The sequence below is a fragment of the Heptranchias perlo genome, chromosome 8 (genome assembly GCF_035084215.1).
Source record: "Heptranchias perlo isolate sHepPer1 chromosome 8, sHepPer1.hap1, whole genome shotgun sequence".
Classification (NCBI taxonomy): Eukaryota; Metazoa; Chordata; class Chondrichthyes; order Hexanchiformes; family Hexanchidae; genus Heptranchias; species Heptranchias perlo.
Window position 1 is genome coordinate 73954319 of NC_090332.1, and position 9770 is coordinate 73964088.

The 9770-nt window shown below is 51.4% G+C and overlaps 1 protein-coding gene across 1 annotated transcript in view; it reads right to left on the minus strand.

Moving 5' to 3' along the window:
* The window catches only part of LOC137324839 (synapse differentiation-inducing gene protein 1-like), a 74413-nt gene extending 68168 nt beyond the window's left edge, over window positions 1-6245 (minus strand). Inside the window, 2 exon segments of the mRNA XM_067989565.1 lie at window positions 3735-3765; window positions 6085-6245. Of these exon segments, the coding sequence (XP_067845666.1) occupies window positions 3735-3765; window positions 6085-6245 (192 nt within the window).
* Window positions 6246-9770: the final 3525 nt, after the last annotated feature.

Genomic DNA, 9770 nt, shown 5'->3' on the forward strand with positions numbered 1-9770 from the left:
TAAATCCGTGCTGGCTTTCCTTAATTAATCCACCCTTGTCCAAATGACTATTAATTTTGTCCCGGATTATCGTTTCTAAAAGCTTCCCCACCACTGAGGTTAAACTGACTGGCCTGTAGTTGCTGGGTTTATCCTTACATTCTTTTTTGAACAAGGGTGTAACATTTGCAATTCTCCAGTCCTCTGGCACCACCCCCCGTATCTAAGGATGTTTGGAAGATTATGGCCAGTACCTCCGCAATTTCCACCCTTACTTCCCTCAGCAACCTAGGATGCATCCCAACCGGTCCTGGTGACTTATCTACTTTAAGTACAGCTAGCATCTCTAGTACCTCCTCCCTATCAATTAAATTGGCTGATAAACTTATATAATTTATGAACTGGGTTTCTTAAGTTGCACTAGGGTTGAGCAGACCAGTATCGTTATATTTTATTAAAAATTATCTGATGGGAACGATTCCAATCAGCTTTTTGTTGAATCAGCTAAATGACTCTGATTCAAACAGATATAAATCGTGTGCAATCAGAATTTTTAAATTGAGTCAGAAATACAAAACTGCTGTCAAATCAGTCAGTGTGAATTTGGTGATAGGGAACAGTTTAATTAAAGCTCTTTCCACCCCCACCTCCACTCCATTGAATCCTCAGTAGGCTTAAAAAAATTATTGCATTACAATTGTACATCTTGCAGGTCGCATTAGTTTTGGCTGCCTCTATGTAATGCAGGGAGCAGTTTGGTCATGCACACTGTTTCCCCATTTGCTTCCAATGGTTGAAGTTATATGTTTAAGGTAAGGTAAGGACTTGTATTTATAGCGCACCTTTCATGACCTCTAGACGTCTCAAAGCATTTTACAGCCAATGAAGTACTTTTGAAGTGTAGTCACTGTTGTAATGTAGGAAACATGGCGGCCAATTTGCACACAGCAAGGTCCCACAAACAGCAATGAGATAATGATCAGATAATCTGTTTTAGTGGTGTTCGTTGAGGGATAAATATTGGCCAGGACACTGGGGGGAACTCCCTGCTCTTCAAAAAGTGTCATGGGATTTTTTATATCCACCTGAGAGAACAGTTTAACAACTCATTCAAAAAACAGCACCTCTGACAGTGTAGCACTCCCTCAGTCTCTGGAGTGGGACTTGAACCCACGACCTTCTGACTCAGAGGCAAGAAGGTACTACGCACTGAGCCAAGGCTGACATACATGCATGCTATACAGAACCATGGGCCATGTACAGATCCACAATGACCACTACCTGTGAAGGGTTCTCAAAATTCCCACATTTTTCATATCATCAACGAGGATATGACTTTTGGAATTTTATTTGAAGACGTATCAACTGCTAGTTTTAAAACATGGATCCCTGCAAGACATGCCTGGACTTGTTGCGACAGAGTGGATTGTTCCTGAAAACCAGACAATGAGAGTAGACAGAATACGCATTCTTCCCTTTAAAACAATCAACCCAGAGAAAGACTTCAGCTTACATGAAACTAAAGCCCATCAAAACCTTGCATAAATTATCGCTACTAACTACTAAAAGCAGGAAGCCAACAATCACCTGAAGAACACAAAGAACTAACCTTGTTTTGGAAATCAGATAAGAAATTCGAAAGTCAGTATAACTGGGGACCAGTTATGAAGCAGGGGGGGTTTTGGTTTTGGAGCAGGTTCTAAGCAGTTCAGCTTTAAAACAGCAGTTTTGAAGCAGCAAGAAGGCAGCCACAGCCCTGCACGAAGATCGTCCACCCACAACTGCGCCTTACCGTACCAACAGACTCTATCCAACTGAAGAACCTTCGCAGATTCCACAGACCAGGGCCACGTGGGGACGGCAGGGCCCAGAGGACACAAAGAGCGTACCCCAAAACTGCAACCAGCTTACCTGGCTGGATTTCGAACTGTCAAGGAACCCTGGTTTGGTGAGCATGATTCCTGACCTCTCCTAGTTCAATTTAGTTAGGTTTTGGGGGTGGGACAAGGATAAGGGGATTAGTAGGGTATTTTCCCTCGTTATGCCGTGTGTTCCCCATTCTTAACTAAGTGTACTTTGTATCTCAGTGTTATCCTAATGTTATAAGTTCATTTCTGATTTCAATAAACCCAGTTCCTTTTCTTGTACCAAAACCAGTTGTCTGCTGCATTTTTTGTCACAACCCCCAAATAAGTCCAAGGTCTAGAACCCAGGGAGTGGGAGCGATTCGGACCGCTCAGTAGTCAGAGGTGAAGCTGACACAGACCACCACCCCCTACAAAATGGCGACCCAGATGGGACCTTGGCAAAAGGGATGTGACACAGTGGACACTGATTTGGAAGAGAGAACAGTAATGGAAGAGAGGATTTCAGATTATGTGTTCAGTAAGGTGAATATGGAAAAAAAATGGGTCACTAATCTGTTAAAGGCTGGGCGCCCGGGAGATGCTGCAGCTAAATGGACAGAAGGAAAGGATCATAAGAAATCCATAGAAAAGGCAGTCTGGCTGATGTGCTTCAAGAAACAGATCCAGCTTTTGGACAGGCTCGTTGAAGCACAGGCAGCTGAGATTCGGGAGTCAGCCCTGGAAGTCCAAACAAAGGCCCTAGCAGGGGAGAAGTTACTGTTAGCATTGCAGACTCTGAACCAGGAAAGGGTGCAGTTAGTGGGGGAGCATAAGACCCAGCAGGAATATTTACAGTGTCAGGTCACTGAGGCCAAGTACAACGAGCTGAGGTTGCGGGAAAAGAATGCCCGCCTGGCAAGTCAAATAAGAGAGCAGGAGGAGAAAGTAAAAGGCTTACAGGCAGCCTATAAGATAGTGAGCGCACAGAGGTTTGAGGATACAGACCATGGCCCCTGCCAGAAGCAGATAGAGAGTCTGATCCTTGCTCTAAGGACGGCAAAAGGCATGGTATGCCTCATAAGCCCTAGTGCAGCCCAGGTCGACTTCACAGGGAACCTGGGGAGAACGGTTCATACACCACAGGTGGTGCCAAGGGACGACCCGGTTGAGGAGCAGGAGGGCCCACGACCACCACCCGTAGCGCCAAGCTTTAGTGAAATCTGGCAGGAGAGGGGGGTGGAATTAGGGGCAGAAGCTGAGGAGGAAAACCCCCAGCAAGAGAGGCTGGGACCGGGGCCGATGTGCCCAGCCCGGCAGCAAAGGTTCGGCCCGCCCGCTGATAACGGGGATGAGGGACGCCTCCAAAACCAGTTCGTAGTTCCCCACGGCACCCAACAGCTTAGGTCCATGGTAAGCCATTTAACTAAACTTGCTGCAAATGGGTACCCCTCGATCCACTTCAAGGAAGTGGAACAAGCAGCAAGCATCAACGAGTGCAATGATGCTGAACAGGCCAAAATGCTGCTATTCTCCCTGGAGAGTAAGCTCTTCCAGTCCCTCTCTGACCAATGTAAGATGGGACAGTGTGATTATGGGGAGCTCAAGGAGGAAGTTCTTGAGGCCATGGGGATGAATGAGGGAAGTCCTTTCTCCCGGGTGGAAAAAACAGTGCAGCTCGTAGGAGAGACCCCGCAGGCTTTTGCACACAGGTTGTGGCCGGTGTATAGGAGCGCATGCAGTGGGACGCCTAACCGGGCTAACCTGGACCAGGATCAGCGGGTCCACTGGCTCCGTTGCCTGGTGGCAAACAGCTTGCCACAGGTCAGGGCCACGGCAGGAATGTGGTTTGACCCAAAGAATCCCCTGACTACTGAACTCACAGTGATCAGACAATTGACCATAGCTTACCGTAATGGTAAAGGAACTGATGCACACCGACCTAAAGGGAAAGTGCATGAAATGAAACCCGGCCAGGGTAGGAAGGAGCGGCATCAGGAAGGGAATAACCCTTCCAGCACAAAGCTTAACTGTTATGGGTGTGGGAAGGATGGACACTGGAGGAAGGAGTGTAAGAATCCTTGGAAAGATAACAAGGGAAAGAATTCCTCATCCCCAGCCCAAAAGGCAGAGACAGGAATCCCTCCCGCCACGGTCGAGTCATTTTTGGACGCCATGAGAACCCTATTGACTAGCCCAGGGAAGGTAGCAGCCACCACCGGCGCTCTGACCCCATCAGCCCCATCTAACCCACAAACCTGACTAGAGCCAGCGCAGCCTGTTTACCTGTGTTCCCTTACCTACGACTTATGGAAGAGACCCCTCGTTGAGATGGAGGTAGAAGAGGTAAAGGGGACCTATCTGTTGGACACGGGAGCATCATGTACCGTGATCCATTCAGCCATCCCCACCACCTCACCTCTATCTAACGGGGTCCCATACAGTCTGTCGGGATTCACAGGTAAAGAACAGGCTGGCTCATTTTCCATCCCGCTGAACATTCGTTTAGGAACACTCCGCTGTAAGTGGACCTGTGTCCTAATGAAGTGGGAAGTAGAGGGTGGAAAAGGGATCCTGGGAGCCGACTTTATTGTAGGCCACGGGATCCTAGTGGATTTGAGGAATCACTGCCTGTGGGGAGCAAATACAGGAAAGGAAGGCGGAGTAGTAGTCATCCCAGGGAAACAGGGGAAGGGGACCCTGTGCACCATGAAGCCTAAAGAGGGTTATAACCTCGAACTCATGGTCAGCAATACCCCAAGGGAGTTCCAGGCATTTGTGCGAGCCCACCTAGCCACATTTGCCACACACAAACACGACTGTGGGAGGGTCAACGGGTTCGAGGTCAGTGTAGATGGGGACCCTATGGCCCGACCACAAAAGCAATATAACTTCCCCAGGGAAGCGGAGCCAGACATGGAAGCAGCCATGTCGTCTTTAGTGCAACAGGGCGTCCTGAGACCGATAGCCACCCACGTGAACTCTCCACTGTGGCCGGTTAGAAAACCGGACAACTCCTGGAGGGCCTCAGTGGACTATCGGGTGCTCAACAGTAACATCCCAGCCTGTGCACCCACGGTAGCAGCAGTTGCCGACCTGATAGGAAGTATCCCAGCATCCGCGACCACTTTCACGGTGCTGGATATCTCCAACGGGTTTTGGTCCATCCCTTTAAGGAGAGAGGATCAGTACAAGTTTGCCTTTACCTTTAAAGGGCAACAGTACACCTGGAACTGTCTGCCTCAGGGCTTCCACAATAGCCCCAGCATTTTCCACCAATGCATGGCAAACAGTTTAAAGGGCTTCAGCCAGCCCAGGCAGCTGGTACAATACGTGGATGACCTGCTCCTATTCACCGATGCGAGAGAGGAGCATGGCCCACTTCTGGCCGAACTGCTGGAACTGCTCGGTCAGGAAGGTTTTAAAGTGAACCCAAAGAAAGCACAGATCGGCCAGCAGGAGGTGAAATTCCTGAGCCTGACAATACGCGCTGGGGAAAGGGCCATAGATAAAGCTAGAAGGGAAGCAGTACAGGAGTTACCAGTCCCCCACGCAGTCACAGGAGTGAGATCGTTTCTAGGACTATGCAGCCACCGCAGCCCCTCTGCTCCGACTCCTGCACAAGGGAGTGGAGTGGGTTTGGGATGAGGGTTGCCAGGCAGCATTTGTCAGGCTCAAGAAAGATCTGCAGACCGCACCAGCTCTAGGGGCCAAAGATGGAGGGAAAGAGTTCTTCCTGGAGGTAGCAGCCAGCGGGGACAGCCTGAGTGCTGTGCTGCTCCAAGAGCGGCATGGCAAGCTGAGACCGGTGGTCTACTCCTCCAGGATACTCACAGATGTGGAGAAGAGCTACTCCAATTGTGAAAGGCACCTCTTGGCCACATATTGGGCTGTGAAAAGATCGCTGATCTTCACAGGCACCTCTCCCATCACCCTCCTCACCCATCACACGCCCACCCAGATGCTCCTGGACAGGAGAATCAAGGATGGGACAGTGAGCAGTGCCCGCATTGCTCGCTGGATCCTGCTTCTCTCACAGATGGACCTGAAAGTAAAAAGGCTCTGCGAGCCAAAGCTCACAGCTAACCTGGTATATCCTGGAACAGCCCACCGGTGTTCTATAGAAGGGGTTTGGGAAGTAAACATAGGTTTACGGGCCGGGATACACCTCACAGGCCATGAAATCTATGTGGATGGCTCCAGCACAGTATCTGCTGGTGAGCGACTCACGGGGTGTGGAGTTTATGACCCAGCGGCAGACCTTGCCCTGGCAATTAAGCTCCCCAGCACCATGAGCGTCCAGCAGGCTGAACTGTCCGCGGGAGTGTACGTGGTTACACATCCCGAGATCTTCGCCACCCCATACACGATTTGCTCGGACAGCATGTTCACATGCAATTCGTGTACGGAGTACCTGGCCATCTGGTCCCGCCGCGGATACACCTCCGCTGACGGGAGACCCCTCACAGTGAAACCCTTGCTGGAGAAAATCTTAGCAGCAGTGGGGGAGGAAGGGGAGGTTTTCAGCCATAAGGTGAAAGCCCATTCCTCCGCAGAACCCCGGAGTGAGGGCAACCGGCAGGCCGACGTGTTAGCTAAGGAGGGTGCCCACACAGGCACTTTCTGGGACCCATTTGGGTCCCGTCCTATAGCAGCAGTCACGGGTAGGAATGGGACACAGGGGAGTGCAGGGGTAGCTTTAACCCCGGACCTTAAGATGGTCCAAACCCAACACCCCGTTCTCAAGGCAGTCCTCAGTGCAGTGGCAGAAGGGAAAAGGGTAGAGGGCCCTTACAGCACAGCAGCCCTCTCTGTAAAGGAGGGCATGCTGTTTAAGGGAGAGCAATGGGTAGTACCACAGCAGCACAGGAGGGAATTCCTTCAACTGGCCCATGAGGGTCCAGGAGCGGGGCATCCCGGGCCTGAGACCACCTGGCAGCGGGTGGAACAGGCAGGATGGTGGCCAGGACTCAGGGAAGATGTCCGCGAGTTCTGTGCCAGCTGTCTGGTGTGTGCTGCTAACAACCCTGACCCCCACAAAAGGAAAGTACCTATGGGACACACCAGGAGGGTAGAGGGACCATGGCAGTCGATCCAGGTCGACTACATCGGGCCCCTACCCACCGCCCAGGGAGGCTATAAGTACTGCCTAGTCCTGGTGGATGTGTTCACAAAGTGGGTAGAAGCCTTCCCCTGTCGAACAGCCACGGCTATGAGTACAGCCAGGATCCTGGTCAGGGAGGTGTTCTCATGATGGGGGCTACCACAGTACGTGGAGTCTGACCAAGGGAGTCACTTTACTGGGCAGGTCATGCAGAATACCCTTATGGTACTTGGCATAGAGGGGAAATGGCACGTTGCACACAACCCACAGTCCTCAGGGATTGTAGAGAGGATGAACAGTACCTTGAAAGAAAGGCTGAGGAAAGAGACGGTAGACTCACCTAGAAAGTGGGTAGAAGTCTTACCGTTGGTCCTAATGGGGATCCGAGCCAGCCAGTCAAAAAGCACGGGGTATTCCCCACACGAGCTCATGACTGGTAGGGTTATGCGGACCCCCACCCATGTGCTAGCCCTGGTGCTCATGGAGGGTCAGCTCAGAGAGGTGAACCGGGACGGCTTCGTCAGGAATCTGTTTGAACACCTTAAACAGGTTCACTGGCAGGCTGCTAGCAACATGGGAAAACAGCATCGGAGTAACCGACTGCTGTTAGAACCCCGTACGCACCACGAGTGGGAGATAGGGGATCAGGTTATAGTTAGGAATTTTGCTCGGGTAGGCAGTCTAGAACCATTATACATGGGGCCCTACAGCATTGTAGATAAGGCAAGCCCCATGGTATACGCCATAAAGCTGCCTAGGCGCACCAAATGGTTCCACATTAACCAATGTAAGTTGTTTAAATCCGAGAGAAGGGAACAGCCAGTTGGGGCAAGGTCTGAGGATAAACATCCTCAGCCTGCAGCAGGAGCAAACTCACAGACTGCACAAGTGGGTGCAGTGGCTTGTTTTAAGGGAAGGGCCATCCCACCCACCGTTTGGGACACTCCCCCGCTCATCTGGGACTCAGACGAGGTGGGACCTGAGGGCAGAGAGTTACCTGCCCCTGACATAGGTTTAGAAGAGGTACAGCCTGAGGATAGAAATCCCCAGCCAGTGGCAGTGGAGATTCCACAGACCGCACAAGAGGGGACAGTGGCTCAGGTTAAAGACTCACCAGCCAGAAAACCCCGACCAGCCAGAGTCCCTAGAAGGCCCCCACGAACGCCACGGCCAAAGAAACCGTGGTCACCGGCTCCCCAGTTTAAAAGGGCAGCCCCTCAAGTCAGGGATCGATCTGAGGACAGAGGTCCCCAGCCAGCAGCCGCAGGCTGCGAGGGACCAAAGGTACAGGACAGCGCGGCCACACCGAAGGGAGTAGTGTGCTGTAACCCGAACAGGGATTAGCCTGGCCGCCCGGGGACGGGCGGCGGATGTACATAGCTTCTGTTATTTAATTTTGAGATTGTTAAGTTTGGGTGTTTTAGTTAAATTTTAAATAAGGTGGTTGGTAGTTTAAGTATTATTGTTTAAGAATGTTTGTATTGAGTCGGGGTCACAAGACTCGACTATGCTTTACCCAAGCCAGCGAATCTGTTCGGGACCTGGCTATATGTTCTTATGTCTCCCTACAGAAGGGATTTCGATAGGATGGGGGGGCATACTCCTACTCGCCCTGATAGGAATGGCCGCTGGGAGACGAGGTGACGTGGAGGACTCCCACATTTTTGGGTGCTCAGGGGAGAGAGCACCGGTTGTGACTGCGGGGGGGCAGTGAAGGTAACGTGGAGGAGATCACCACCTATTCCCATGAGGGAAGATGGCCAGGGTGGCTGGGATCTAACTCCACCTGATACTCCAGTCAGACCGGTTGTGGCCTCACAGGTCGGGGTCACTGAGGGGAAACGCGTGTGCCTGACCTGCAGAGGACAGATTCCCCTGGGAAGGTGGTGGTGGCTCAGGAAGCTGAGCAGAGACATGGGGGAACCGTACAGCTGACTGGGAGCGACTGGGGAACGACACCCATCGGACCATTACAGGGAACCATGGGGGGGTAAGCGTGTGCTGGGACAAGTGGTGGAAATCGGAACAGGGTATCTATGTCTGCATGTGGGGGTCACGGAAGATCTGCCCCATGGGCATATCCATTATCTTTTCCGCAGCATGGCTGGATAAGGGGAAGGGGGTGGAATGGGATTCCCACCTACACACTTGCATAACCCCATCCTCTCCAGCCTCAGTTAAGGCCACTGAACTCGTGGCACGCACCCGAAAGCCTCTGCCCACGGCTCCGACAGTAAGGACACATATGGAGAAGTGCCCTGCCACCACCAAGGGACCAGGGAATGGGCTGGTACTAGTGCCGACCGAAAAGGTGCTATACCAGGGGGTACACTACGCGGTAGCTTCCGTGATTCTAAACCTCACAGAGGTACACTTACCTGAGTGGTGGCCCAAGGAGACAGAACAGCTATACCAGGCCCTGTTAAGAGAAATGTTCAGGAAATTCTACGAGTTCGATTTTGCCAATGTGGACAAAACAGAACTGTACACTACCTACACTGAGTACTTTAGCAATGCGGGGAGACAAAGAAGGGGAACCTGGAATGATGTTCTCACAGCATATAATACAGGATCCTCTGTGATAAACAGTCTGGATGACATAGAATTGCAGACACAAATAAACGGTTTAAAAACACAATTACGAAAAATCTTAACAGAGGAAAACACAGTGGTAGGCTCAGAGCTACACGAGGACCAGGCCATGACGGTCCATTTAAAGGAGATTATTGCTGAGTTGGAAAGGCACGCCAAAACAGTGAATACACTCATTCGAGAGGATAGGAATGCATCAGACCAGGCTGCACAGAATGAGGTGTGCGTGCTGTACGGGGCATGGTTGCTGG